The sequence below is a fragment of the Suillus fuscotomentosus genome, assembly GCF_016647785.1.
Source record: "Suillus fuscotomentosus strain FC203 chromosome Unknown F5891scaffold_3, whole genome shotgun sequence".
NCBI classification, from domain to species: Eukaryota; Fungi; Basidiomycota; class Agaricomycetes; order Boletales; family Suillaceae; genus Suillus; species Suillus fuscotomentosus.
In genome coordinates, this window is record NW_024539515.1 from 1,692,661 (window position 1) to 1,720,359 (window position 27,699).

A 27,699-nucleotide genomic window follows, 5' to 3' on the forward strand; every position below is an offset into this window, starting at 1 on the left:
ATGAAGAGCAAATTAGAGTGATACAGCGTTGCACAATTTACATGAAAATACATTGCGCTTGTTCCAGGACGAAGTCTCCGAGGCTGTGGGCTGACGGACAGGTTAGGAGAAAAATGAGCGATCACACGATCACAAGTAGAGACATAGGAGATCGTCGAGCGCACAGCGCTTGACCGATTGGGAGTCCAGGTGAAGCGCAGACAGGAGTGTCACGCGAATTGCTTCCGCGGGATCAAACGTTTGGCTACAATATGAAAATGGCTGTACCGCCCTCAGTGAGGATGAGTCACGGGGAACGCTCAAATGACTCCCTGGTCCTAGTATTCAACTTAGTAGATGGAAATTTATCATCCACTGTCCTTGAACGGTGCCAGCCGGCATGAGTGATTGAAATGCATTCTGGGTTCTGCTATATAGTGAGAAACATGTCGTCTTACGCACTAGACGAGTGGGCTGAACAGCGGCGTGCGCCACAAAATTTGCAATTCAATCAGCTGCACAGCCTTAGTCCATACATAGTGTCTCGAATTTCCAATGTACTTGACAAAGGCTCCGTGTCGAGTCTTTCGTTTCTATGATCGGGTATTTTGTTAAAGAGCTGCGCCCGTAGTTGATTATGACATGCACGTCTTGTTGTATGTCATTCCGGCTGTATCCGCTCTCCCACGACTCCAGTCGGTGCTTGATGCGGCTACACACAGCATCCTGCCCAACCACTCAAGGTCTCCAATTGCGTACCTCGAGGTTTATTTGATGAACTTTCCATGTACGTCGTTGACTTCTCATCCTGTAATGCATACCTGACCTCGTGTTGTCAATTTTCTGCATCACCACGCACCCACGATACAGAGTCCAGATCCCGACTCTTCCATCGGGTTGGAAATATTCTCTTTGGCAGGCCAAGTTGTGCACAGGTCGAGCTGCACAAGCATAGCTCAGCAGTAGTCGATATCCTGTATGCCAAGGGCAACCGTCTTCCTTCGCCAGTGTTCGAACCCAGTGGAAAAACGCCTCAGCAGGAAAAACCAAATCTCAACAAACGCTGCTGAAAGCAGTTCGCACCTTCCTAATGGCAATGTAACACAACGTTCCAGCTTAGGCTCGTCTACCACACCTCCCGTCCTTGCTACTTTAACTTCAACTAATCCTCGTGTAACGATAAATCACGCCAGACGCTGGACTCCCTTCTGGTTCTTTATCTGTTGTGCATCTACCGAGTATACTGTCAGTCATCATCATTAATAAAGATCTCTCCCGTGACTCGGGCGTTATCTCATCCGTTGAATACAAGCAATCGTAGGAATCGCTGTTTCTCTTCTCTTGTGATCTCACTAGGGGAAACTAATACAATGAAGGCTTAAAGCCGTTGTTGCATACTTACTTTATACGGGTAGAGAGGTTAAACGTATCAAAGGTGAAGAGACTCGGACTAGAGAAACTAAGGGCGAGAACAGAACTCAGTCTTGGTTCAAAAAGACTCAAGGGTAACTATGGACCATACCTAAGGGCGAGAACAGAACTAGTAGAGTAGTAGTTAGTAAGAGTAGAGTAGGGATGTCAATAAGATAGCTCACCTCAGTCTTGGTTCAAAAAGACTGAGGGAGATTGTTCGACGAGAGGAGGAATTAATACGTTTGATTGGGACGGAGAGTCAATAGGAAACGTGTATGACGCATGGTAGGAGGAGTGTTCGTGTATGTAAAATGAAAAGGCTAAGTACGTGTAAGGGTCATATCTTGATACTCCCACTCGAACGCAAAACGCTAGAGACGCGGGCGTGCTCATTCAACTGGGTCTTCGTTTGACGATGAACGAAGAGCAAGCGAGTGTCGATGGTTGCGGAAAAGTTTTCGTGGTAGGGATTTCGTGAAGATGTCGGCAATCATATCATGTGTGGGTACATAGGGAATGATGATGGTGCCGTCGCTGACCAGATCTCGAACGAAGTGATAGCGGACGCGAATGTGCTTGGCCCGGTCGTGGAATTGAGGGTTTTTCGTTAGTGCGCGACTTCCATTGTTATCACCATATAACGTGGTGGGGGTGATCAGCGAGAGGTCAAGACCAAAATCGCATAGCAGCTGGCTGAGATGGATCTGTTCGCGGGCCGCGTTAGAGAGTGAGATGTATTCAGCTTCAGTAGACGAAGTCGCAACGACGGATTGCTTTTGGGAACGCCAACTGATGGGGGAACCGAAAAGAAAGTAGACATAGCCCCCAATTGAGCGACTGTCGTCTTTATCAGACGCGAAGTCAGAATCCGAATAACCGATGAGTCCTTGGTTGGACAAACCAAACGTTAGGGAATGATGTGTGGATCCACGAAGGTAACGAAGGAGATGGTGAAGCTGGCGGTAGTGGTCTATGCCAGGGTTACTCAGATATTTTGACAGCGCCGATACTGCATATGCAATATCGGGACGACTAACGCGCATGGCGAAGTTGAGTTCCCCAACGACACGCGCGTATGGCATGTGCGCAAATTGTTGGATTTCGGCTTGAGTGAGGGGTGCAGATGACTTCGTCAAGGAGATCCCTGGAACCATGGGGGTAGATACTGGTCGACAATCTGACATCCGAGTTTCACTGAGAATCTGTTCGAGAAAGGAGGATTGGTTGACGGTAAGGTGCTTCTTAGAGCGATCTCGTGTAATGTGCATTCCTAAGAAATGACGCGCTTCACCAAGGTCCTTCATTTCAAAACGTTTGCTCATCTCCGATTTGAAACCGTTAAGGAAATCCCGACAGTTCGATGCGAGCAACATGTCATCGACGTAAACAAGGAGCCAGATGGTCTTGTCATCTTTTCGTAAAACATACAGACTATAGTCTGCTTCGCTACGAACAAAATTAAAACCTTCTTTTCGCAGGAAATCATCGAGTGTCTTGTTCCATTGACGACCGGCTTGCTTGAGTCCGTAGATGGCCTTGAGGAGTTTCCAGACCCAATCTGGATGCTCAGGGTCTTCGAAGCCTGGAGGTTGACGCATGTAGATTTCTTCGTCAAGCTCGCCATTGAGAAAGGCGGTCTTCACGTCCATTTGATCAAGTTCAAGATCAAACTTAGCGACCATGGAGAGTAGTGCACGTACGGTGTCGTATTTTGCAACAGGAGCAAAGGTGTCGGTGTAATCTAGTCCTTCGATCTGTGTGAAACCCTGCGCAACAAGGCGGGCCTTGTGGCGGGCAATCTGGCCATTTTCGTCATACTTGTGCGAGTACACCCACCGTGAGCCGACTGCTTTTCTCCCTGATGGGAGTGGTGTTAAGACACCCACTCCTTTTTCTCCCAACGAAGCTAACTCTTCATTCATTGCGCTTTCCCAATGACCCGAATCCATTGACAAGCGAGCGGCAGCTATCGTTTTGGGGGGAAGCTTCCGTCCATCAATCTTGTTGCTGTCCGCCAAGGATACATGCTTCGCGGAGTGCTCAATGGTGACATCGGGGGTAGCACTAATACTAAGATTTTCTTCTTCAACAACCTCCTCCTCAACAGTGACCGGTACATAAGTCCAACGCCGCTGTACTGGGACATGTTTTGTTGGGATGGCAACAGTTTTCGGGACTGCTGGTCGCGCGTCAATGCGTTGACGTGTCGAACGTCGTGGCTCAGGAGATGGTACCGTTTCTACCGGAACTTCAGCAGGGACAGGGAGAACATTGTCGTTCGACTGCGGGAATGGCTGTGGAGGTTCGGGGATGAGAGGAGCAGAAGTCGGAAGTACTCCCACTGAAACGGTACTGGGTCCTGGTAGTGTAATACCGGAATCATCTTCTCCAGGTCGTGTGGTTCTGAAGCCGTCTTCTGATATCGGCAAATCATGTGGCAATGCGAGGGTGGGCTGCTGCATTGCAATGCGCTGGTTGTGTAATTCAACGAGGGGCGAGAGAACTGAGTTGGGTGTGCCGTAGAAGAATTTTTCATCAAAAAGGACATTTCGAGAGCGCACCGTCTGTCGTGTCGCTGGATCCCATAGAAGATATCCCGCATCTTTGACGTGCCCCAGTAGGAAGCACCGTCTCGAAACAAAGTCGTACTTGTGGCGATTGTCGTCTGGGATGTGAGCATATGCGAGGCAGCCAAACGGACGTAGGTGCGAGACATTTGGTAGTTCACCATAGAAGAGTTCAAACGGCGTTCTGTTGTCAGTAGCTGACGACGGGAGGAAGTTCTTGATGTATACTGAGTTGAGGATGGCGTGGCCCCAGAACGAACGAGGAAAACCACTCTGGTGATGGGCACTTAATGCTCGGGTGGCAATGGTCTGGTGTCCACGTTCGGCAACACCATTCTGTTCGGCTGTATGAGGCATCGTAAGTTCGTGCTCAATTCCTTTACTACGCAGGAATTCAATAGTAGCGTGAGAGACGTATTCGCCACCGTTGTCACTGCGGAGGCGTTTAACTCGTTGCCCTGACTGGTTTTCAATCCAGGCGATATATCGCAGAAGGTGCGAGTGTACCTCACTCTTGTGCTTAATGAGGTAGATAGTGGAATAACGCGAAAAATCATCAGTGAAGGCAACAAAGTATGTTTCGCCGGACGGGGTTGCAGTGTTGACGGGTCCCCAAACGTCAGTGTGAACAAGTTCAGCGACGTGCGTTGCACGGTGTCGAGCATGAGACGGGAACGGCAATCGTTTTTGTTTGCCCATTAGGCACGACGGACAGTCAATGTGGTCACCAGGTCCTGTAGACTCGTCTAACAGGTTAAGTGACAGTCCTAATACAACCTTCTCAGCTTTGCGCAAGGTGGAGTTTGCGGCATGGCCCATGCGTGCATGCCATACAGCTAGTGGTAATGGCGTAGCCGAGGTGGACCTGGTGGCAAAGGCCGTATGGGTGTGCTTGGCTCGAAGGTAGTATAGACCGGCAGAGCATTCCACACGTGCGATCACAGTCTTATCAGCACGACGCATTTGTCCTCCTTCAGCATCCGTTTCGAAGAAAATTCCCTCCGACGCTAGAGCAGACACTGATATCAGTGTGCACCGTAGGTCTGGTACGTGGAGGAAAGGGAGTTCGATAGACTCATGTCTTCCGTCGAGCACTAGCGTGATGAATCCCCAACCTGGGGCAAGAACAGTATCGTCATTCGCAAGTTTCACGATTAATGGAGGGTTGTAAGTTCTGTAGCGAGTGAAGAGGGAGTGATTGGATTCCATATGTGCGGTGGCGGCAGAGTCTACGTGGAATTGAAAAGAAATAGTGCTCGTATTAGAGAAACTAGCAGAGTGTGTAGGAAGACGAAGAAACGATGGAATGCCGTCAGGTTGTCCTGGTAGGGGAACTGATATGTCAGTACCTTGTGAAGGTGAGGGGGGAATGCACGCTGACGTGTTTGATGAGTCGGATTTTGCTAGACGAGCACGGCAGTTGTTCCAGATATGGCCTGTGCGCTTGCAAGATCCGCACGTCGAGCGCCACGACAACTCCCATTTATCTCCCTTGGAGGCGTCAAAATCCTTCGGTTTGGCACGCTCAGTAGGTTTACCTGCTTTCGCCACCCTAGCAGCCATGGCTGTGTGGTGCGCATGTGGGTTTGCAGAGCCGAAACTTGCATAATATTGTTCCGAGTTCCTGATCTGGCTGATGACTCCTTCCAGCGTTAGCTTCCCGGTATTGGCGTCAGCACTATGGAGTATGAGCTGGGAAAGCGGCGCATAGAAGTCGGGAAGGGCACGCAGTAGCGCTTGGACAAGGGTATATTCGTTGCACTTCCATTCGATGGATTCAATGACCTTGAATTGGGCCTTGATGTCCGTGATCTCCTTAATGGTCTTGGTAAGAGAGTCGCTATCAGATGCTTTGGGAAGGTCAAAGATACGGCCCATGAGGCTCGTAAAGCGGATGCCAACAGACGCCTGATACTTGTCTTCTAGCGCTTTCCAGATGACGGCTGGATCAGTGACACCCATGAAGTGGATGAGGTCACTTGAGTGTACCGTCATACCAAGGAGTCCTTTGGTTATGCTTTGGCGTTCTCGGAAAGAAATGACGTCCGCGCTCGCATCATGTGCCGCGAGGCGTTTGTTGAAGTCAGCCTCAGTCTCAGTGGTGCTTCTGGTTGGGCGCGGAGGACCCTTCTCATCTCCTGAAAGGAGGCGCCAAAGGTTGAAGAGCGAGAGCCAAAGGTCCATGGTCGTTACCCACGAGGTGTAGTTGGAGCCATTGGCGTCCAGAGGAGGGTGAGGAAAAGATGTTGGAATCCGGATGTTGGACGACGATATGGTGGACATGACAGGTGTCGAACGATGTGTCGGCGATGGCGACAATAGAATGGGAAGATTCAATGGGTGTGGTAACGAGCGAGTTGGTACGACAGGCGTTAATGGCGGCGATGGCGGCAAGGGAATGGATAAGATCCGCAGGTCAAGCGGGGATAGAGGGCGACCTTGTTCCAGTTCGGAAAAGGTCGGAGAGGCTCAGATAAGGCGAGTGGAAGCGAGAAACGAATGTATGCCTAGTCTGAGCCAGGGCTCATAACCTATCAAAGGTGAAGAGACTCGGACTAGAGAAACTAAGGGCGAGAACAGAACTCAGTCTTGGTTCAAAAAGACTCAAGGGTAACTATGGACCATACCTAAGGGCGAGAACAGAACTAGTAGAGTAGTAGTTAGTAAGAGTAGAGTAGGGATGTCAATAAGATAGCTCACCTCAGTCTTGGTTCAAAAAGACTGAGGGAGATTGTTCGACGAGAGGAGGAATTAATACGTTTGATTGGGACGGAGAGTCAATAGGAAACGTGTATGACGCATGGTAGGAGGAGTGTTCGTGTATGTAAAATGAAAAGGCTAAGTACGTGTAAGGGTCATATCTTGATAAAACGAATCATCCGTGGCCTGGCCGGATTGAGCCTCGTGTAGATATCCCGGCTATCATTGGCTCTTATAGTAAGTCTCATTCCTTGTTCGCAACACAGTGGCGCAGACATAGTGGAATGCCATGGCATATTTGACAGCAGCCGATTGTTTCTGACTGGGACTGAGACATTCTTTTACAGCCAAAATCAAAGGCACAGCGGCGGTCGACCTTGTCCACGATTTTATATCGATATTCATGTCCCAATCCCCTCCCACACCACACGCACTCCCGGGTTCTTAGCCTCATGATGAACTTTGGCTATCTTTGTTTGTTTCCTATCTCACCACGTGTTAATCAGGTGCTGAACAGACAACACAGAAATACTTTCGGACTATGTAACAGTACGTAACATACAGTACAAAATGTTCTCCGTCCCAGAGATCTATCCTGATTCCTGATTCCCCTCATAAGTTGGCGCCGAAGAAAAATCGTACATACACTGACAATGAGATACCTTCCTCTCACACTACTTCCTGTTGTTTATGCGCAGCAACATGCGTTCGACACCAAGCATGAGCCATGGACAGCAAAGTACGGCACACAGGCAGACCTCAGTTACACGGGACCTCTGAGCTACTCCCATCTACCCTACACACGTTGCCTGGATGATTCGTCGACAACCTTTGACATCGCTGTTCTCGGCATGCCATTTGACACAACAACGTCTTACAGACCAGGGGCACGTTTCGGACCATATGCAATTAGATCTGGTTCCAGACGTCAATCCGCTGAGGCGGGCTACGCGTTGGAATGGATGACGAACCCGTACACCCGCGCAGAAGTGATCGACTGCGGAGACGTAAGTTTCAGCCGGTCATAGGTGTCTAAACATATTGACAGAATGTTCAACAGGTCCCTATCAGCCCCTATGACAACGCGTTAGCTGTTGATCAAATGGAAACTGCGTATACCACCCTTTTGGCACGACCCGTGAATGGAAGTGCTAGTGCGCGCACCGCGAAGCTTGCACATGACGGAGTGGAACACCCTCGTATACTGACATTAGGTGAGCCCTAGATCATGGTTTCGTTTGCGGATATGTAATTGATCACGTACTGCTAGGCGGAGACCATACCATTGTAAGATAGCATGATGCACTTACATCCTCCGGATCTCACATGTCCAATGATCTCTAGGTGCTTCCGATTCTTCGATCTCTTCATCAGGTTTATGGACCCATATCTGTGATTCACTTCGATGCACACATCGACACCTGGCCGAGCTTGGGAGGCATTACCGAGCAGTCTAGGGTCACGCACGGGACATTTTTCACATTGGCGTTTGAGGAGGGACTCATGTCCAACACCAGCATTCATGCTGGGATCCGGAATAAACTGCAGGTCGGGGCGTTCCTTGTGTCTTAAATTGGCTCGAGCTCACGCACTTTAAATGAACAGGGCCCTGAGCTGATCGAACACGATGAAGAAGTTGGATTTGAGCTTATTATGGCTGAGGATATCGACAACCTTGGCACGGATGAGATTGTCAAGCATATCCGACAACGCATCGGCAACTCTCCTGTTTACCTGAGGTATGTCTCAAGCAATGCGTTGCTGATCACAATATTGATTCCCGCCTCAGCTTTGACATCGACACTATCGGTCTGCAGATGTTCCAATTGATCACTAATCACTGTATACTGACCGCTCTCTGATAGACCCTAGTCAGGCACCTGCAAGTGAGCGCAATATCACTAGGGGAATTTTGAAGTTATTGACGCCTAGGTAGCTGGTACACCAGAGCCTGCTGGATGGACCGGTCGAGAAACCAAGCGAATCCTTCGAGGTCTTGCTGGATTGAATTTTGTGTAAGATTCTTTTTTTTCATTCACGGGCCTGTATAAACAGTTGATGACTCATTTGTAGTGGGGCTGACATTGTCGAGGTTGCTCCAGCATACGATAATGGTAAGATCTATCTCCCTAATTTTGAATTGAGGGGGCTCACAGTCCAATCCAGCCGGCGATATCACTGGCATCCTTGCTGCTGGCCTTGCAGATGACTTCCTCGCCCTGTTGGTCACCGACGAGCCGCCTAAACGGCAAGTCAAGCGAAGGCAATCACTCACCGACGAGCTCTAGAACCCAGAAGACGGCTTTCTGTCAACGCTCATGCTAGGTTATTGTTCCAAGGCAAGGCACTGTTTCACAACAGAATACAGAGGGTATCTGAGTAGATGACGTCCTACAGTCAAAATTTTCATGGTCCATTGATAAAAAATATGCAGTACATAGACAAGCTTATGATTCCGAGTAAAATTCCGTTCATTACAAAAGCAAGCGCTTGTACATGATATTGACACGATCTCTTTCTTCTTTCGTTGACGCAAATAAACAGTGTGTATCAAAACGATGTCAAATGTAAGGCCAGCCACGATGTTGTAGTAACCAGGTCCTACATCAGCGGGTTAGATCGTGCTACAGAGTGCTACGGAGCGCTTCGTAGCACTCTGTAATCATGTGTAATGAGTTACGTTTCCCTGATGTAACACAATGTCTTTGATAAAAAGAATACAATACCCATGATCGGTGCGTAAAATGGCACCTTGCACTATGGCATGCTTAGAAGTAGAAGATAAAGGGGTTCAGACCAGCTGAGGACGAGCTTGCGGGTGGCAGCAGCGAACGGGAATGTTCTGCTGCAAAAATATATTGGGAGATGTCCGTGTCAAATCCGTGATCTTGCCTTGTTCCAGAATGCCTACCTCGAGTGACTTTTCCACCTACAAGAATAGGCAATTGCCGCCACAGAGCGATCATAATTCCTGCGAGAATAGTATGAGTAATGTGAGGATGCTGCGAAGAGCTGGAAAGGGAGGAACATCATTGGCGCAGAGAACATTGTCGGGCAGAGCAACCTCGCCTTCCAACAATACTATGAACAGATCTTTTATTTTCTGAAAGACAACAGTCGCAAGACATACTCGACTGACTAACTTGCTGCATGAGCCTGTTAATGGGTCCAAGTGCGGACATCAATACATAGTCAACCATACATGGGAGTAGCACAATAACAATAAAGAAGTTTGTTAATCCCCACATCCACCTTCTGGCAAACTTATTATTCCATCATAGATAGTAGGCATAGGAGGATGTAGGATACCGGGGTGTGGCGTAGGATTTGGCACGGGTTGACTCAAGTAAATCGTCAACACCAGGCGTGGCGCAGGTCAAGTATAACGAGTACTCCCGCTCGCGTTCGTTATCTCTTTCCGATTCGGGCAATGAGAGTCGATGGTCTACAGTCCCTGGGTGCCGGCCTGAGCGTCGCTCGCAGCCCTTGTAGAGGACTACCTCTACTTGACGGGGAAGGAAGAAGGAATTGTTCCACAGATTTATCACGTCTGCAACAATCGAGCTCCGCGGAGGCGGACAGCCCCTGGCAAACTCAGGAAGGGGCAATTTCTCCATCCACGCAAGAGAAATATTCTGAAGCAAAAAAAATGAGCTGATACGTCACTGAAATTATGTCTACAACCACGTGCATTCATGAATGTGCTCCAATCCTGGTGGTGAACATCATGGGTATCGAGCACTGATGGCATGCTTGGAATCTGACTGGAAAATTGATCCATGCCTTGAATCCTTATTATACTGAACGGAGTGTAAGCTTGAGTGGCATCCGGTAGACGGGTGAATGGATGTGGAGAAGAGTCCGATATCGGTTCCCTGTCAAAAGTAATGATGGGCATATGCGAAGATGGGGGACCCAAAATAGGCTGACCCTCCAATGCATGCCCGTGCGGGTATTCAACATACGGAGAGGGGACATGAGGTGGAGAGGTGCGGTGGAGAGAAGGATAGTGTGACCTCGACTGCCGACGATTCTGGTCTGGGGATGGCCCACGGGGGTGAGTGCGAACATCAAGTGAAGGAGTGCGGTGGGAAGGATGGGGTGATCTCGACTGCTGACGACGTTGGTATGGGGACGGCGCGCGGGAGGGAGGGCATGACTTTGGGAAGCGTTTTGGCAACGGCATTGGAAAGGATGCACGAGCACTATAAGGAGAGCGCCCTCGGGAGAAAGACAAGTATGCTGCCATTGAGATGGGATCAGGTCTACCAGGAGAAGTGAAATGGGGGATTTCTTTCGGCCTTCCAATTAGCGACATCGAGCTAGCACCCAGAGGTATATAAGACGCACGTTCGAACCACTTCTTAAACACCACATCATCTTCCCTATCCAAAAGATCGAGACCAAAGGACCCTGCCGCAAGTCCCTGATCCGCATGCTCAGTACTCAATAGTCATGGGACAACACTCTGGTGATCTGAGGACTCACTGTATTGGGGAGCTGAGCGTCTGTTAGCATGACCTGTGTGGTGTCGGCAGGGACCCATTGGAGATCATGCACGATTCCTTGGGAGGTCTGATAGCTGTACATCATGATTAGATCAGGCAGATCTTGTCAACATTGATTCGTAAACCACTTGCCTCACAGGCACCGCCCTGCAAGTTCAAAAGATCAAGATGAAGTGAGTTTAGCACCGACTGTCAGATACACGTTCATACCTGAAAGGATAATTTGTAACCTGACCGTCTGCATTAGTGGTCGTCGTGTAGGTGATCGTTCCAGGTTCAATCCGGCTGTTCACAGCCCAATGATGTGCGATGTGAGAATGAGATGCTTGCGTGGGCGGGTACGGCTGGGCTTGCGGCTCGGGGATTCTGAATCCTCCCACTCCATTCATTGTGCGCCTTGTTGATGATGGAAGCTGGTCAGAGGGAAGATATGCAGTGATAAGACGTGATCGTCGCTTTAAATGCCTGGGCGGCAAATATTGCACCTGCAAGCCTCAGGGTAGGTCTTCCCGATAGTTGGCCCATCAGAATCAACGCGCGTCAAAACGGCACGAGCCGGCTTGGTTTGCATGGCCTTACACTGATAGCAATAGACCCGAAATATCCCTAGTCTTCCTGGGTAAACCTTGAACAAATGAAGATAGCTGTTTTATCTAAGGGACAATGTCACTTGGAATACCACTAGTACACGTGGATAACGACAGAATGGGCGAGGTCCCTTACCGTGCATATGTTGAGAGCGACAACCGTCGTCCCACACCAACTTGAGCGTCCTGGAGCTGCTACTCCCATAATCGTGTCTAAATAGTCGGCATATCGTGATGACTGTTAGCACATGCAGTCCGGGAAAGACTGGCGACCGTGGTGGACCCTATTTGTTTTGAACCCCGCTGATTCAAGTCTTACTTCGGCTGCTTCTCAATCTGCTTCTGGAAGTTCTATTACTGCCAGTGCCGCCGCTGTTCCCATCAAATGACGCAAAGCTTCAAACCTGCATACAAACCGTAGAGGTTGGGAAGTGCACCTGCCGTTGACATACTCACATACACATTCGTGAAGGAGGTTGGCATTGCTGTCGAGACTGCACGGGATCTTGAAGCATCCTTCGCATGTGTACCTCGCTCTCGACCGAGCCTCGTGATGCAGATGTGACCTTCTTGCTGATCCAGAGAGTATCTCGCCTGATGAGTCATTAACGCTGCCGAATTTGCGGCTCTCGAAGAGTCGAAGATGACTGGGGAAATTCAGACCACTAACGAAGTTGAAGTGCTGGAGGGAGATGCTTGTAATTTTGACGAGTTGGATCGGGTCGAACAAGGAATAACACCACAGGCCATCCTGGATGAGCTTGAGGTATGTAGTTACATAATTACAACGGCGAGGGTGACGGATGCCGTCACATATGCGGACCGGGACCTGCAGCCAAGTGAAGGAACGTAAGTCTACATTCCATTTCTGCCCGAACAGGCTTACTTAAGCGCTTCCAAAAGCGGAGGAGGGCCTGGCGGAAATTGACAGTCTCAGCTCCGCTCGGCTTTGCTTTCATGGCAATAGTTCTGGCAACGTGCTCGACTCGCCGTGCTTAATCCGGCAGTCACTCCTGTTCATTCTGACTACAACTGTCACTTCTACGTGTAGTAGATACTCGACGAACACATTTCTTCGGCACCTCTCTCAGGCTCTCTGGACCTCAAATTTTCACCCGAATCGACCGCCAATCGGGAGGAACTGTGAACGCGACAGCTAATTTGTGGGAATTTCGGACACGAGACTTGACAAGTTGAAGGCCAGTGCTACAAGTAGACAATTTCTAGGTATTTACGTCCAATGTAGAAACGCGGTGTGATTGGAAAATTGACCTCAATCAAACCCTCATCAAGTATCTTCTTCCATGGACCAAATTTCTGATCCAAGTTCTCGAACCCAAACCCGAACCCAACAACGCCGGTTGTTCTGGGCACAGAGGTGGATGAGCTGAATAGATCTATCGGCCGGCATTTAAGGGGGATTCCGGCTGACTTGCCCTGCATCTCCACCACCTCACGCAGTGATCCATCCTTGACAAGTGAGTAGTTGATGATCCCAAGCGCATATCGATACTGGCCGTGATCCGACGAGTTGTCGACATTGATGTCGATCTTGACGTTGGGATACAACAAGCAGTCGAATGTGATGCAGGCACGCCCTTTTCCAGTGGCTTTTGCCGAAGGAAGATTGAGAGGGAGTATCACCAGAGGCATTCGCAAGCCGAGACCGGTCATAGTCATCTCCAGTCGCCCGCCACTAGCCAACTTCAACTCTCGACGGTCCAGGAAGCTCCTTGGCGATCGAGGAATAGCATCTGAAGTGTGGTGTTTTGCAGCGGTGCCCTTCCAATTGAGGACAGAAGGGTCACCAGCCTGCATGATGGCTTCGATGAGCCTGCAGAATGCGCGGTCTCCTCCTTCTCCATATGCGATTTGCAGGCTGACGTCGAATATACCCATCAGAGAATACGCTACATCTTCAACCCTCGTTGTTTTGCGTCTGGCTGCCCACACCATCCGCTCATCCACCTTGAACGGACCTGGATTGAACTGCCAGTAGATCTCATTATGAGGAATGCCAGTGGCCTTCTCCAGAGTCTGCAGTATTTCGGTGGTAGCTTCTTTTTGTTTGTCATTTGAATCATTCGTCATAGGCATCCAGTGCTTATTGAAGAATTTGATATGGAAGGGTGCAAGGAGTTCCTGCAATGTCCAGCCCCTTTCCGTCCATTCATCTCGCAATATATCCTCGATGGTCGTGCTTTTCGCTAAATGGACGATGCAAATAGCAGAATTACGATACCACCGGAACATGGAGCGAATGGACTCGTCCAGCTCGGTACTGCTGCCTTTGTCGATACAGCAGGTATCCGACCATGCAAATTCCACGTTTTGCTTCCTGGCCTGTTCACAGAAGTTCTTCAGCTTCTTGTATCCAGGACCCGTTGCTGTGCCCGCCTTCATCTCTTCGTACGTTGGCTCTCCCGAATCCAACCATCGGTGAGATAGAATGGCGTATCTGACAACTCGGGAGGGCTTATAGATCCCAAAAAGATTCGTTTGAGGGACAAAGCTCCGAAAGTGCTTCCTTATATCATCACGCCCCACAAATGTCATGTCTGATAGGCGTATGAAGCGGATCGGGATGTGGTTCATCACATATTGATCGAACTCCTCGAGGAGTCTTCCTGCGACATCACTCATGGCGAATGCCTGGAAGGGCCACAAAATGAATCATGATACGACAGCATTTTGATGATACATACCATACGTGCTACCACTCACCTGCGTGAACGTCAAGAGATGTTCCGCAGCTGGCCTGATGTTTGTTAGAGGTTTCTAGGTCCAGCGGCTACAGATCATCAGGTGAGTTTAGCGTCTCAATTGTCCGAAAAAGCATTCGGCTTACCTCGGGCGAGTATAAAATGCTTCAAGTGATGATAAAGATGGTGCAAAGAATGCAATACTACAAGATCACCACGACCTACTTGTAGGCCTGTAGGTCTTGTGTTCGGTGTCTTGTCATTGATTTTCTATCGTATCTTCCTTTATCTTTGTGACAATCTAACCACGATGTTATCGTGGGTTTGCGGGCAGTCTCCGGCTGGGTCACCTGCTTTAGTGGAATAGGACTTTAGAAGACTCTTGACAGTCCAAGCTTGAGTTCTCGGAACCCTGTTCCTTATCTATGTCACTGCCCGGGACCTGTGACCTTGCACAATTTACCCCAACCGGTAACAAATCGATTCGCAGTCCGTAGTAGTACAATGACAATGAGAAGTTCAAGTATCAACAAATTCGACGTTACTGGATTCATGCACTGCATGTTCTATCAACCATAGTAAGAATTTCCTGGAACAGGCATGTCGCGAGGCGCGATGTAGTTCAAGTACAACGCGTACTGCCTCTCGCGTTCCTTGGCCTTTTTCCTGATCTTCTTTTCCTTCTTGCGCCACTTCTTTTCCTCCTTCTTCTCTCGGCGCCTTCTCTTGGATTCAGCGAGATCAACGCCGCGACCGTAGTACTCGTCCTCAGACTCCGAAGAGAGAGAAGAAGATTCTGACGAATCAGAATCAGAATCAAAGTCGAGGTCAGGCATTGGAAGGTTTTTGTCCAAAGTCCCCGTGTGTGGACCTGAGCGTCGCTCGCGGCCTTTGTAGAGGACCACCTCAACGCGACGGGCGCGGAAGAATGAATCGTTCCACAGATTGATCAAATCTGCAACAAGTGAGGTCCGCTTGGGAGGAACTCCCCCCTTGGAGAATTCATGAATGGGCATCTTGCCGGCCCACGCAAGAGCAAGATCCTGAAGTAAAAGTGAGCTGATAAGCCAATGAATAAGTCTGTCACCACGTACATTCATGAATCTGATCCAGTCCTGGTGGTAAACGTCATGAGTGTCGAGCACAAGTGGCATGCGAGGGATCTGATCGTAGAATTTGTCCATCTCTTGGATCCTCATTACGCTAAACGGAGTGTAAGGTTGAGCGGCATTAGGTGGACGGGAGAATGCCTCCGGAGCAGCGAGTTGTAACGAATCTCCTCCGGTTGCAGCGCCGGGCATGCGAGGGGATGAAGGGAATCCTGCGTTAGGCATACGGGGAGATGAAGAGAATCCTGCGTTGGGCATACGGGGGGATGACGGGAATCCTGCGTTGGGCATACGGGGAGATGAGGAGAATCCTACATTGGGCATACGTGGGGATGAAGAGAATCCAGGTCCAGCAGGCGCACCGGGCATTGGAGAAGGTGCTCGCGACCGGGGGCCCCCGATGGGCTGGCCTTCAAGGACATGCCCACGGGGGTATACTGATTGGATTTGCCCAGGGGGGACAAATGGTGAAGGAGCGCGGTGAGGAGGAGGATAGGTCGATGCCTGTTGACCATGGTATGGGGATGGTGCCCGGGACACAGGGCGTCCGTATGGAGAAGGTGCACGGGGTGGCCCCGGCGGCATTGGAGAAGTAGCACGGGGCACCGGCGGCATTGGAGAAGGCGCTCGAGCACCATAAGGAGAGGGTCCTGGTCCCCCATAAGGAGAGGGTGCTCTGGCGCCATATGGAGAGGGCGCTCTGGCACCGTAAGGAGTGGGCGCTGTGGCACCAAAAGGAGAGGGCGCCCTGGGACCGGGTGCTGCGGCCCCATAAGGAGAAGGCGCTCGGGCCCCATAAGGAGAAGGCGCTCGGGCCCCATAAGGAGAAGGCGCTCGGGCACCATACGGAGATGGCGCCCTCACCATAGGATCTGGTCCACCAGGGTACGTGGAAGGGAATTCTTGCGGCCTTATATTTGGTGAAGTGGAGAAATTACCTACAGGTCTGTAAGGAGAGGCTGCACGGTTGTAAGGACCAGCTCCTCCAGTTGTAGGATAGCCTGTTGGGCTACTGTATGTGGCGGGAGGGGAAGAGTATGCCCCTGCACCACTCTGAGAAAGCTTTCTGGGCCTTGCAGCGAAGGAAACCTCCTTGCGCTCTATGTCGAGACTGTCGAATCTGCGGTCAAGATCGGCACTGCTGTAGGTGCCGTATGCAGCGGTCCCCGGAATGGAGTATCCAGAGGGAGGTGCTTCTCCGTAGAAGCTCTTTTTCCGTCCTCTGACTTGAGTATCCCTCTCGCGCGCCATGCGGATATCTATTTCATCCCTTTCAATTTGTTTCGCGATGTTCTTGAGGGATGCCTTCTCTTCTTTTTTTTTGCGCTTCTCCTCAGACCGTTTCCTGAAAAAAGGTTTAGAGTCTGAAGCAGCATTACATCGAACGAACCGTACCACTTTTCAAGCTCCCTCTCTTCTTCCCTGCTGAGCTGGCCGCGATTAAAGGATGCAGCGAATTCCTGATTCGCGTGTTCAATCAATGGTCATGAGCAAAACTCAAGCGATCTGAGGACTCACTGCATTGGCAGGTTGAGCACCTGTTGGCAAGATCTGCGTGGCTTCGGCAGGGACCCATTGAATGCCATGCACAACACCTTGGGGTGTCTGATAGCTGCACATCATAATCTGATCAGGCGGTGCGATCTCGTCAACATCACAACCACTTGCCTTGCAGGCACCGCTCTGCAACATCGATAGGTTACGATAAAGCTAGTTTGTGAGACAGATGCCGATCATACCTGAAAGGATGATATGTAACCTGACCATCCGCACTAGTGGATGTCGTGTAGGTGATAGATCCGGGCGCGATCTGGCCACCAGACGGGGGAGAATATGGCTGGGGCTGCTGCTGGGGTTGCTGCTGAGGTGGAGAAAACCCTCCTGTTCCGTTCATTGTACACTCTGGTGAAGATGAGAGAAGCTGGGAGAGAAGGGAATCGCACTGATAAGAGGGAATTGTTGCCCTTCATCTAATAAATTGACCCTGCAGCCCTACCCTGCCTCGTGTTAGGCCATATCGAGACAATTGCTGGCGATGGCCGAGTTTTCAGCGCTGATTTTGCTACTATCGGTGACAAATAGAACGTGACCGATAGTAGGTACTTGATATCTGATCGGCTGGCGGAACGAACGCATGCCGGGTGGGTTCAGTACCTTTATCAAGATCATTTGGCTCTCAACTTACCTGGGACCTACGGAGCACAGAAATTCATCTTGAACGTACTTCTAACAGTCTGTACTACCACTAGATGATATATGCTTATCCATCTCCAAGGAGAGATGTGGTATAACAAAAACTTGACTTCAGATTTCAAAGTTCAAGTAGCCGCGCAATCATGGCAACTATAGTTAGCTCATGCTCGATATGATATATCAATGATCTCGTGTGGCAACTGATGCATGATGGAGGGAAACATCATAATTTGGTTGACTTACCTAATCTCCGGCCGACCTGCATTCTCGAGCGCAAATGAAAGGGCGATTTCGTCGCGTTGAACTATCAATCTGATCATGGCCCAAACAAGAAGCAAAGTCTGCCAGAATGAAACCCATAAGTGCGTATATACATAATATGTGATGATAGACTGGATCAGGTGCTTCCGACGTACCAAGATGTCATCATTTTATGTGACGAAGCTCCAGTAAGATTGGTTCCTCTTTTGAATTCGTCTCCAAGAGCTAGATGCAACATTGCTAGGGTCTGGTTTGACTAGGTATTGAAGCGACGAATCGGGGAGTATACGTCAGGATCTGCATAAATCTACCTGGCCATCATTAATGATTTATGATACTAGAGGTACAAGTGGTCACCGTTAGCACTCCTTTGGGAATGAAGTATCCCTGGTGGGCTCATAAACGTCTTCTGAGGGTAAATCATGTATGTCATTGCTTGGACTTTGATGGATTGATGGCCTGCTTCTCAATACCACGGCGAACCATCAAAGCACTTCATTTATAGGTGCAATCAGAGATTCCCCTCGGTCAGGTCGTGGGTAGCCTGTGCTTTTTGTCAAGCTTCGGTGACCAAGCCTTATAACTAGGAAGAAACAATGGTCTACGGAGATCAGTTTCTCTGCCATCGCATCGTAAAGACAGCTCACACTATCAGCCTCCGGTATACAAACGTCATTCAGATTTCAATTAAGAAATCACATGGCGTCTGGGCAACCCACCTCACGATGACCTGTGCCTCTCTCAGCGCCTTCCCCTCAAGCAATCAGATGCAGTGAAAGATCGAGAAACAATACCGTGAGGTAGCGTTACTTTCTCAGCATCAGACAGGTCGTCGACCATTTCTGACGAAAAACTGTTGGAATGACGCTTTCAGGTACCAACAACGAAGGTGCCTCACAAGTCACAAGCCGTCAGCACCGTTGCCTAATGTTGAAAAAAGTATAAACACGCACAGACATACATGATGAGCCCACTACATGTGTCAAATGAAGTGTTCGGAGTGTTGAAAGTCTTGTGATAAATGCTCTCGTCCTCGTCCTCGGCAATAGTTGTATTTTGTGCACGGTCCGCTCTGCTAACAGATGTTTATGATCACGGAATTCTTTGAGTAATATCCCTTTAGGAAATGGCACACCTTGGCATCGATGGGTGCACGATGTTCGCCTAGTGCCAACAGTACGGCGAATTTTTAGGCGGTACGCTTAAACCTGTTGCCATATTTCGACAAAACAAGGAAGTTCTTCCATCATCTATGAAATGTAACAGTCGGTTCCGCGGAAGTAATTCGGGGTATAGTTACTGCGCTATTCGAGCAGATCCTTCGCAAGCTGCCCTGAGTTGATGATACATGAACCAAGCATGGTATATTCACTGCAAGTTACACAAGGTGTCAATCGTTGACGCAAGTTTGTAGGCAATAATTTACTCTTACCGTATTACTTCTCCCTACAAACTGAATGCCAGCTGTGGTCTTTCGGTAGCTGAGTCTAGTACGCGGTGGAGTTGGGTCTCAGAAACTGCGGTATTAACGCATGCTTCACGAGATGGGACTCTCGAGCATCGGGGTACGCCAACGATTCTCCCTTTCAAACTTCTGACACTCCAGCTGCGAGAGGAAGTGGCCGGTAAGCGGATAGCACCATTCGGTAATATCATACAGCTCTTCACGATACTCTGAATATAGTGGTGGACTTCCCGGAATGATTAAGCGATGCACCCATGACTGCGAGTTTGCCTGGAAACGCGGCTCCTAGGAAGCACTTGACTTCCTTTTCCGTAGACTGTGACTGTGCAGGGGCGCCGTGAGTACCTCCATTTTTTGGAAGAACTCACATCCATTGATTTTGGCGTCCAAGCTTCTTTGTGGTCATGTCGAGATTTTGTTCAATTTATTGCTGTAAATGAAAGCAAACAACCAGCTGTCGCGCCGAATTAAGTTCCATGTGGTCAAACGATTAGTCTTGCGGAAAGCTGAAAGCCCGTGATGCTTCTGACTATCACGTATCTCCGCCGAAAAAATGACAATGTGCCATTAATTTCCCTACAACGGAGATGTCGATTATTGCCATGTGGATTGAACATTGCTCCCAAAAACATTCACACTTGTAGAATATTCAGTCGCTTTGCGACATAACAAACGAGACGATATCCTTCAGAGGGAGATAAGCAGCATGATGTGATTCATCGAGACTATTCGAGACTTTCAGCAGCCTATGTCAGAATATTACTGTCGGTAAGGAAGGGTACGAACGAGGAGATCGTGCGATTTGACGTCAATATCAATTATGACCCGTTCTAATATTGTACTTGACCAGCACTGCGAAGGGGCGAGGAGACGCCACTTGCTGTAGATTCCAGATTCAGATGGCAACAGAAAACATGACATACTGGTCCAATGGAAGACAATATTACAAAGATCTTGCAAAAGGTAATAGATTACTTTGCCCGGGTGAAAGATGTCCAACTCTTCGCAGAAGGAGTCCGAATGTAGTTCATGAGAACCGCCACCACAACATGATGATAAGAATAAGTGCCACAGCACCAAATGGTGCATATTGTCGTATGAGCGCCTGGATATTTATGTTTCTTGCTGCCTTGCGGTACTTTTCCGATTCAGAACGCAGAGAAGTTGACAGATGCGACATTCCTGTAAGGTGTCGAAGCATGAAAGAAGAGCACATAGAATCTCCACACTCACTGTCTAACGAGTCCCCCCTCCACAACAGCTCTTCCATGTTCTTGGTCATAATTCGAGTGACATCTTGCAATTCATTGTTTAAGTTGTCCAGGTTTGATGATCCAGCTGTATCAGCCGCGCGTGTATCCTGATATAACCGTGCTGTTTTTGACATGAAGGTATCTGAATGCAGCACGAATTAGTCCTCGGCAACAATTGGTGCAGTAAAATCGCGCACCAAACCCGACAAAGGCATAAGGTTTCCGCACAGACTCTACTTTGGGTCCGTAAGATACGGAGAACTCCTTTGAAAGTTCTTCTAGATACGAGAAGGCAAGTTTCCGCGGGTAAGATTTGTCCGCAATGGTGAGGTACACAACATTATCCGCGAGGAGGTAGCTATACCAGCCGGCGGCTTAGTATGCGGAGCCTGATCGAAATAAGAACGGACACTCACTGAAGCGTGTACTGCCCACTTTCGATGGAACACCGCGGTTCCGAGTTGGGAGTAATGCGTCGAAAAATTAGTTTCGACTGTTGCTTGTGCTCCTGAAGAGCCTGCTCGGTCTATTAGGGTAAATGAGCCTCCTCAGTAATGAAGATGTTGAAGAATCTAACCTGTTCATCATCCACGCTTGCTGCCATTGGCAAAGCATCTGTTGCGCGAACTATTATTGTTGAGCGGACCATGGTGGGAGATGATGTTGTCGTGGCTCAAGTGGAAGTAATTGCGGAGATGGTAGAAGCACGTGACCGGCGGTAAATTGGTCGACATCCGAAAGAGGAAACCTCGGGCAATAAGCTCAATGAGCCAAATTCCTCAAAGCCTTCTTGAATTCTGTCAGTTCGATTGACCGGCCGGTGAAGGTGAATCTCTTGTCACTCACAGAAAGTCGGGCAGGTATCACATTGGAAAAAGTTCGAGGAAGTTGTCATTTGCATCTCGTTCGGTGTCTGCCGCCGGCAGGGTTGCGTTCCGTTGGAATATGATTTGTCCGCGTTACTCGTGAGCGTTTTATCTAAACATGTTCCAGGGGTCGGCATTTAGTTTTAAATCAGTACCTGTTGACAACCACCATCATCATGACACTCTCCTTGTTCGACGTTCGCAAACAGGTGCGTGCCAAATGTGAATCCCGTCGACTTTCTACGTGACGTTCGTCTTAACAGCTTACCTTCTACGGTTCCTATCATTCCAATCCAATCAACATCCTCGTTCACATATTCGGGGTCCCAGCTATTCTGTGGTGCGTCATCTTCTCACTACGCGCAGTACGGATTATGTACCACATTGGTCCGATCTAGGAGTTCACTGTTGTTGGCTACTCGTATCCAAACTCCCGCATTCTTGCCCGTGTTTCGCTATACGTTCAATGAGTACCTATCGTTCGATTTGAATACGTCCGCGGTGGTCGCTGCCATATATCTTGGATACTACATCATCCTTGAACCGTTTGCTGCGGTCAGTCTCTCACGCCATGGGTCCCATCTGTAGCGCCATCTGACACCAGTCCCAGTTGTTGTACGCGCCGCAAATAGTATTGTTATTGTTGACAGCAACAGCTCACGCGCACCGTCCTGATGGCATTCGAGACGCAATCATTGTTCAAGTCATTTCATGGATTGCACAGTTCCTCGGACATGGACTTGCCGAGGGTCGTGCTCCAGCCCTTCTAGACAACATTGTCGGTGGTAGGTTCATCAACCACGTATTTAATTCGTATCTTGGCTGCTAACAATCCTTTCTAGCCCTTGTACTCGCTCCGTTCTTTGTGCACTTGGAATTGATGTTCATGCTTGGATATCGTCCCGCCCTACACAAGCAGCTGCAAAACGATATAGGCATTGAGATCGCCAAGATGAGAAAAGCACAAGGCGATAAGAGACGCCTTGCAAAAAAGAAGGCCAGTTAATTTGATCGATGACGGGATCCTAGTCGCATATCTATCATCTTAGACTTTCCGTATTTGTTTATTCTCCTGCTTTGCCAGACCTCATCGATTCTTTTATTCCTGGCCTGTGGAGGTTCTGGGCTGTTTATAGTTCACCATCGTCTTGTATCATATAACAACTTGGGTCATTTTCATCTCTTTCAATTAATAATGGACCCGGTTTCCACTGTCAGGTTGTATGTTTATTGCAGTTAATTCACCTTCAAATGAGACTGGCGGGAGGCTGGAGGGTTGGTTCTCCGACAGGGGTAACATAGCACGAGGTAAGGCCTCCGTCGACCTTGAAATCTGTGCCCTATTGACGTGGCATTGAAAAGAAATCTCACACTAATTGGAAAGGAACGTACAGTCATATAACTGCTGTCATCGCTCGCCACTGCGTATGCGACGGTGAAATCAGATCAACCAGATAGTGATACCCAAGCAAAAACGTACAGAACAATGCAGCCTTGGCGAGTTCCACGGCCTCACCGAACCGACCCATAGGGAGATGAACAAGCCGGCGCTCTTTCTTTTCCGACGTGTTGAGGAAATCCATCAAAAGAGCTTCAAGACATGATACGTCAGCAACATTGATTTTTGTGTCGTTATTATGCACTGACGCGTCTTCAGCGGGCCGCTGTCAGCATTAAGGTCAGCACATAGCAATGCAAGTTTCACTTCAACTTACGGGCATAGGGAGTTCAGCCGAATTCCTTCTCTCGCATGCACCATTGCGAGCTCTCGTGTCATGGACAACACAGCACCCTGGTGTTCTTTCAAGCTAACGTACCTCAGCGAACGACTATTATACTTACCTTGGACGCAGTATCTGAAGAACACAGTGAATCGTCTTTTTTAAAATGTGGTGTGTTAACGTACATGCTAACTGTGGTGTGGCGGCGCCCATGAGTGCGACAAAGCTCGCAGTGTTGATGATAGAACCACCGACACGGAGGCCTTTATCTTCGTCGACAGGATTTTGCCGCATAGCCATGATAGCATACTTGCAGCCCCACCAGACACCCTTCACGTTGATTTGCATTGTCAGATCCCAGATCTTCTCCTCGGTATTGAGGGCATGATCGTCTTCTGGGTGCATGATGCCTGCATTGTTGAACTGTAGATTTATTGGGATTCGTTGAAACATCGTGCGGATGATCACATGATATGAATCGTACCATCACGTCCAATCTACCAAATTCTGCAACAGCAAGATCGACCGCTCCTTTGATGTCATCTTCCTTCCCGACATCAGCGTGAAGGGCCAGCGCTTTGACGTTTGGGAAGCGTTGCCGGATAAGCGCAGCACCTTTCTGCGCAGCTGCTATGTTGATGTCTACCAACAAAACATTGGCGCCTTCCTGAGCGAAGAGAAGGGACGATTCAAGACCGATGCCACTGTGATACCCTTCAGATCAGAAAACGCGATCTGTTCGAGCAGACTCACGAGCCGGCTCCGGTGATGAGGGTAACCTGCAATCGAAATTTCTATCAGCAGTATGCCCCATTGCAAGGTATCTATCTACATTACTTTGTTCGCAAGGCGTTGGGACATGACCAGGTTTGATAAGTCGTGATTGTGGTTCAAGATGAAATCGTTGTTGTTTATAGTAACAAGCTGCTGATCATGGATAGACGGATCAAGTATAAGATTAGGTGCCTATTTATAGCTACTGGAGACTGCAGTCATCATCCCAACCGACACATGTCCATGAGTGAATCACGAAAGGCGATATTTGTTTGAAAACAACCCACCGAAAGGAAGTTCTTCTATAGCGGAACAAGCAAAGAAAACCACTAGTACTGTGAGAACGTTGCTGAGCTTAGCCTAGCACTTTGTTTTTGTGAATTTGCCTAGAGAATAATTGAAATCTGATACTGATTCTATTTCACCAGCGTATGGTTGTTACATACTGAGAGAATGACTCTAGCGATTAAAAGTGTCTGTGTCTAGCACCGCAAAACAGAGCCAGAGGAGATCCTATATGTTTTGGTCTGTGTTCGAGGGTTCAACTTTTGAAAAATGACCTAGGAAATAGTACTTCTTCACAGATTATCTGAAGTCGCCTATCCATTGAAAGGGCACAATTTCGCTGGTAGAATAACACCCGCCTCGTAACGCAAGCAAATCCAGGCGAAACACCACACAAACAATTCCATATCACAGCCATATAGGTGCTCGGCTTCGCCTCGTTGACCCTCTTGGTTGAGAAGCTCGAGTGCCATGGACGGCGGGGGTGGGGCGCGCCGCCCGCATCGTACCCGTGTGTTCGTTGCCCCGAGGACCCAGGTCATTTGCCTCATGTCTCCAGGGCTAACATCTCGATAATAGACCTCTGCCTTCCAGAGTGACGTGGCCTGCACACGATGTCGACGAAGAGCCACATAGATGTGATGAAACACGTACTTTGAAGCCACACGTCGAAAAGGTCTTTGCCATGTAGCGTCGTGATGGGGTGGAGGATGTAGAGCACACGACTGCCCGTGGTGGGTTCTGGAACGCCAAACGCTTTTCAGACGGCGGACGTGGGATCGTGGAATTCATGTTGGATTGGTGGACTTGTTGTGTCAAAGCAACTCAGGAATATCATAGTTTTGACAGTATTGTGCACCTGAGCGATTTTCAAGATTTCTGGTTCGGTAGCGTGATCCTCCTGTGACCTGTCCCATGAAGATCTTAGCCACCTTCCCATTTTCCTGGGTATCCAGAATTTGTTTGACGAGCCCTTCGCTAGTGACAAGGGACCACATTGGTGGCGCGTTCTCGTCGTCCGTAGTCCATTGCTCTTTTATTCGTCGCTGGTGTGAAGCAGCAGGTGAACTCTGCCAAGAACTTCATCGTCAGAAACATGGAGTCCTTTGAAAATTTTCAACTTCAGCTGGGAGGAAGTGTGTCGAATGGAAACAAGAAACCTGACATACGGCTTTAGGTGACTATTTATAGCTTGTGATTGATTCAACTCGGCCCTAGTACTACCGTACTGGTCGCAGCCTTCAGTCATGGCTTGGATTCAAATCCCCAGCGTTCTTTGGCGTCGATATTAGCTCATTTAGCTATCAACATTTTCTACCTTTGTAGTTGGGTTGGATGTCAGTGACCAGTCTGAGACATCCGAGTCCAGTGCGTCATCATGTTTCCAATCAGCCTGGCTCATATAAAACCCCTCGACTAGTTAGCTGGTCTCTCATTCACTTTCTATCCCACAGGTGCAGGTTGCCTTTCCGCTACAATTATTCACTCTTGCTTCATTTCGACAACGATACTTACTATGTTCTTTCGTCCTAAGACCTATTCTGCTCGTTATCCACAATGGATGGTCGGGAGGCCTTTACTCTATATGTCATCCGCCCTTGCATCTCTCGGGGACGCTATGTTTGGCTATGGCCAAGGAAGTATCGCAGCGGCTCAGGTTCAGCCCTCTTTTATCCATCGAATGTTTGGCAAGGAAGTTACTATGGCGCAAATCCAAGCCGGCCAGACCGGCGTGGACCCTTTCATACAAGGTTTGACTCGTCTTTTTTTCATCCTCATGTCACTCAAACAACCCTGTTGTTAGCTATAACCGTTGCTTGTTTAAACCTAACAGCGCTGCTGGCTTCATTCATTGCTGCCTACCTCTGTGACCTTCTTGGCAGGCGGATGTCTGTCCGTATCGGAGGTGTCATGTATTTCATTGCCGCTCTCATTCAGGTCTTTGCTCCAAACCTCGGCACCCTTATCGCTGGCCGATGTATCCAGGGTTTAGGTGTCGGCATACTCTCCATGACTGTCCCGATTTTGCAGTGCGAAATCGCCCCTGCTCATGCCCGCGGTTTGTTTGTCAGTATCGAATATATCTGCCTCAATATCGGTTACGCTGTTTCCGCTTGGGTCGGATATGGCTTCTTCTTCGCCATGCCTTCCGAGATCTCATGGCGTGGCCCATACATCGTACAGGCTGCTATTGCACTGATTCTCATCTTCTGGACGTTTTTCCTTCCCGAAACACCCCGCTGGCTGGCCCAGAATGGCTTCCAGAAGGAGGCTTTGATAACTCTCGCAGACTTACACGGCGCTGGAAATGTCTCAGACCCCAAAATTCTGGCTACCTACGCTGAGATTGTCGCCGCTGTTGAGTTCGAAGCACACATGGGTCAAGCTTCCTGGCGTCAACTCTTCACGCAATACACTCGTCGATGCGTCGTCGGCATCACCTGCCAGATGTTTGCTCAGCTCAACGGGATCAATGCCATCTTGTATTTCTTACCATCCAACCTCACTCGTGCCGGCTTCACAATTTCCCGCTCCCTGCTCTACTCTGGTGCTTGTGCTCTGGTCTACTGTTCCGGAACCATTCCTGCAATGTTTTTGATCGACAAATTTGGACGCCGGGCGTTCTTGCTTTTTGGAAGTCTTGCGCTGGCCGCATCCCTTTCTATTGTCGGTGGTCTCCAATACTACGCAGACAGTCTTCCTCTGGGATCTGCCCGAGTTTCTGCTGCTGACGCTATCTTCTTTGGTATGTCATTATTTTACTTGCAGGCAAAATATGCACTGGAGCTCATCCCCACTAGGTGTTTGTCTATACTTATTCTTCTTCGGTGCCACCTGGGGCCCCGGCCCCTGGCTCCTCGGTGCCGAAATATTTCCTCTCCGTGCTCGCGCCAAGGGCATGTCTCTCAGCACGGGCACCAACTGGCTTTTCAACTTCATTATCGCCTTCATCACTCCCCCGCTTTTCAACGCTATCAATGCAGGCTACTATTTCGTCCTCGTCGGCTTTTGTATCATCTCTGTTATCGTCGTCTGGTTCATCTATCCTGAAACTGCCCACCACACCCTGGAAGACCTTGGCGAGGTATTCGGCGACAAGGTCATGGACGATGAAGGTCATGCACGCGAGCAGGCTGAGAGGAGTGCGAATGCGATCCAACGAGAACGCTCGGGTTTACCTGTCATTACCGATTCAGAGGTCACTCTTCAACCCAGCACGTTCACTACACCAGCAGCCAAGGACGAAGCTTCGACTGTCATGAAGGAAAGGTCTTCCGTTGTTACGATCGCGTCTGACGTTTAGCTTGACCCGATG

General features: G+C 49.1%; 9 protein-coding genes across 9 annotated transcripts; 3 read left to right on the forward strand and 6 right to left on the reverse strand.

Moving 5' to 3' along the window:
* Window positions 1–7,213: 7,213 nt before the first annotated feature.
* F5891DRAFT_373952 (arginase family-domain-containing protein) lies at window positions 7,214–8,966 on the forward strand. Its single transcript, XM_041371605.1, has 10 exons — window positions 7,214–7,666; window positions 7,720–7,873; window positions 7,930–7,946; window positions 8,004–8,207; window positions 8,265–8,398; window positions 8,449–8,468; window positions 8,525–8,545; window positions 8,596–8,674; window positions 8,733–8,773; window positions 8,826–8,966. The coding sequence occupies exons 1-10, from the start codon at window positions 7,313–7,315 to the stop codon at window positions 8,945–8,947; spliced, it is 1,146 nt and encodes a 381-aa protein (XP_041233061.1). The 5' UTR covers window positions 7,214–7,312; the 3' UTR covers window positions 8,948–8,966.
* Window positions 8,967–9,752: 786 nt separating this feature from the next.
* Window positions 9,753–11,793, reverse strand: F5891DRAFT_373990 (uncharacterized protein). The gene is made up of 6 exons (XM_041371606.1): window positions 11,378–11,793; window positions 11,300–11,314; window positions 11,148–11,241; window positions 11,010–11,085; window positions 10,351–10,952; window positions 9,753–10,294 (listed from the first exon to the last, which is right to left on the reverse strand). The coding sequence occupies exons 1-6, from the start codon at window positions 11,554–11,556 to the stop codon at window positions 9,935–9,937; spliced, it is 1,326 nt and encodes a 441-aa protein (XP_041233062.1). The 5' UTR covers window positions 11,557–11,793; the 3' UTR covers window positions 9,753–9,934.
* Window positions 11,794–12,960: 1,167 nt separating this feature from the next.
* On the reverse strand, window positions 12,961–14,540 carry F5891DRAFT_1231542 (heterokaryon incompatibility protein-domain-containing protein; the record flags this gene model as incomplete). Its single annotated transcript, XM_041369577.1, has 1 exon — window positions 12,961–14,540. The coding sequence occupies exon 1, from the start codon at window positions 14,395–14,397 to the stop codon at window positions 12,961–12,963; it is 1,437 nt and encodes a 478-aa protein (XP_041233063.1). The 5' UTR covers window positions 14,398–14,540.
* A 379-nt stretch (window positions 14,541–14,919) lies between these two features.
* F5891DRAFT_1001992 (uncharacterized protein) lies at window positions 14,920–17,251 on the reverse strand. The gene is made up of 4 exons (XM_041360216.1): window positions 17,084–17,251; window positions 16,961–17,025; window positions 15,551–16,910; window positions 14,920–15,499 (listed from the first exon to the last, which is right to left on the reverse strand). Exons 1-4 carry the CDS (start codon window positions 17,186–17,188, stop codon window positions 15,026–15,028), a joined length of 2,004 nt encoding a protein of 667 aa, XP_041233064.1. The 5' UTR covers window positions 17,189–17,251; the 3' UTR covers window positions 14,920–15,025.
* Window positions 17,252–20,511: 3,260 nt separating this feature from the next.
* On the reverse strand, window positions 20,512–21,386 carry F5891DRAFT_940817 (Longin-like domain-containing protein; the record flags this gene model as incomplete). Its single annotated transcript, XM_041374299.1, has 5 exons — window positions 20,512–20,666; window positions 20,718–20,879; window positions 20,935–21,095; window positions 21,154–21,263; window positions 21,315–21,386. The coding sequence occupies 5 exons, from the start codon at window positions 21,384–21,386 to the stop codon at window positions 20,512–20,514; spliced, it is 660 nt and encodes a 219-aa protein (XP_041233065.1).
* Window positions 21,387–21,531: 145 nt separating this feature from the next.
* On the forward strand, window positions 21,532–22,724 carry F5891DRAFT_374127 (uncharacterized protein). The gene is made up of 6 exons (XM_041371607.1): window positions 21,532–21,702; window positions 21,756–21,812; window positions 21,867–21,943; window positions 22,002–22,158; window positions 22,214–22,388; window positions 22,446–22,724. The coding sequence occupies exons 2-6, from the start codon at window positions 21,780–21,782 to the stop codon at window positions 22,607–22,609; spliced, it is 606 nt and encodes a 201-aa protein (XP_041233066.1). The 5' UTR covers window positions 21,532–21,702; window positions 21,756–21,779; the 3' UTR covers window positions 22,610–22,724.
* A 126-nt stretch (window positions 22,725–22,850) lies between these two features.
* Window positions 22,851–24,185, reverse strand: F5891DRAFT_1181769 (uncharacterized protein; the record flags this gene model as incomplete). The annotated part of the gene is made up of 10 exons (XM_041366060.1): window positions 22,851–22,943; window positions 22,996–23,024; window positions 23,084–23,194; window positions 23,251–23,267; window positions 23,319–23,395; window positions 23,446–23,459; window positions 23,510–23,747; window positions 23,809–24,028; window positions 24,078–24,103; window positions 24,162–24,185. 10 exons carry the CDS (start codon window positions 24,183–24,185, stop codon window positions 22,851–22,853), a joined length of 849 nt encoding a protein of 282 aa, XP_041233067.1.
* Window positions 24,186–24,239: 54 nt separating this feature from the next.
* Window positions 24,240–25,581, reverse strand: F5891DRAFT_374260 (uncharacterized protein). The gene is made up of 4 exons (XM_041371609.1): window positions 25,038–25,581; window positions 24,545–24,988; window positions 24,386–24,484; window positions 24,240–24,310 (listed from the first exon to the last, which is right to left on the reverse strand). Exons 1-2 carry the CDS (start codon window positions 25,173–25,175, stop codon window positions 24,698–24,700), a joined length of 429 nt encoding a protein of 142 aa, XP_041233068.1. The 5' UTR covers window positions 25,176–25,581; the 3' UTR covers window positions 24,240–24,310; window positions 24,386–24,484; window positions 24,545–24,697.
* A 318-nt stretch (window positions 25,582–25,899) lies between these two features.
* F5891DRAFT_1181771 (general substrate transporter) lies at window positions 25,900–27,687 on the forward strand (the record flags this gene model as incomplete). Its single annotated transcript, XM_041366061.1, has 3 exons — window positions 25,900–26,134; window positions 26,188–27,129; window positions 27,185–27,687. 3 exons carry the CDS (start codon window positions 25,900–25,902, stop codon window positions 27,685–27,687), a joined length of 1,680 nt encoding a protein of 559 aa, XP_041233069.1.
* Window positions 27,688–27,699: the final 12 nt, after the last annotated feature.

Coding starts and splice junctions, on each gene's coding strand:
- F5891DRAFT_1001992 (XM_041360216.1), bottom strand. CDS start 17,188: ATGATGTGCAGCTATCAGACACCCCAAGGTGTTGTGCATGGCATTCAA. Junction 17,026..17,083: donor GTGCTCAACCTGCCAATGCA/GTGAGTCCTCAG, acceptor CACGCGAATCAG/GAATTCGCTGCATCCTTTAA. Junction 16,911..16,960: donor GAGAGGGAGCTTGAAAAGTG/GTACGGTTCGTT, acceptor ACCTTTTTTCAG/GAAACGGTCTGAGGAGAAGC.
- F5891DRAFT_373990 (XM_041371606.1), bottom strand. CDS start 11,556: ATGAATGGAGTGGGAGGATTCAGAATCCCCGAGCCGCAAGCCCAGCCG. Junction 11,086..11,147: donor ACGCTCAGCTCCCCAATACA/GTGAGTCCTCAG, acceptor CATGCGGATCAG/GGACTTGCGGCAGGGTCCTT. Junction 10,295..10,350: donor ATTGGAGCACATTCATGAAT/GCACGTGGTTGT, acceptor TTTTTGCTTCAG/AATATTTCTCTTGCGTGGAT.
- F5891DRAFT_374127 (XM_041371607.1), top strand. CDS start 21,780: ATGACACTCTCCTTGTTCGACGTTCGCAAACAG. Junction 21,944..22,001: donor GGGGTCCCAGCTATTCTGTG/GTGCGTCATCTT, acceptor GGTCCGATCTAG/GAGTTCACTGTTGTTGGCTA. Junction 22,159..22,213: donor TCCTTGAACCGTTTGCTGCG/GTCAGTCTCTCA, acceptor CACCAGTCCCAG/TTGTTGTACGCGCCGCAAAT.
- F5891DRAFT_374260 (XM_041371609.1), bottom strand. CDS start 25,175: ATGAATTCCACGATCCCACGTCCGCCGTCTGAAAAGCGTTTGGCGTTC. Junction 24,989..25,037: donor TTTCGACGTGTGGCTTCAAA/GTACGTGTTTCA, acceptor CATCGTGTGCAG/GCCACGTCACTCTGGAAGGC.
- F5891DRAFT_373952 (XM_041371605.1), top strand. CDS start 7,313: ATGAGATACCTTCCTCTCACACTACTTCCTGTTGTTTATGCGCAGCAA. Junction 7,667..7,719: donor AAGTGATCGACTGCGGAGAC/GTAAGTTTCAGC, acceptor AATGTTCAACAG/GTCCCTATCAGCCCCTATGA. Junction 8,469..8,524: donor CTTTGACATCGACACTATCG/GTCTGCAGATGT, acceptor GCTCTCTGATAG/ACCCTAGTCAGGCACCTGCA.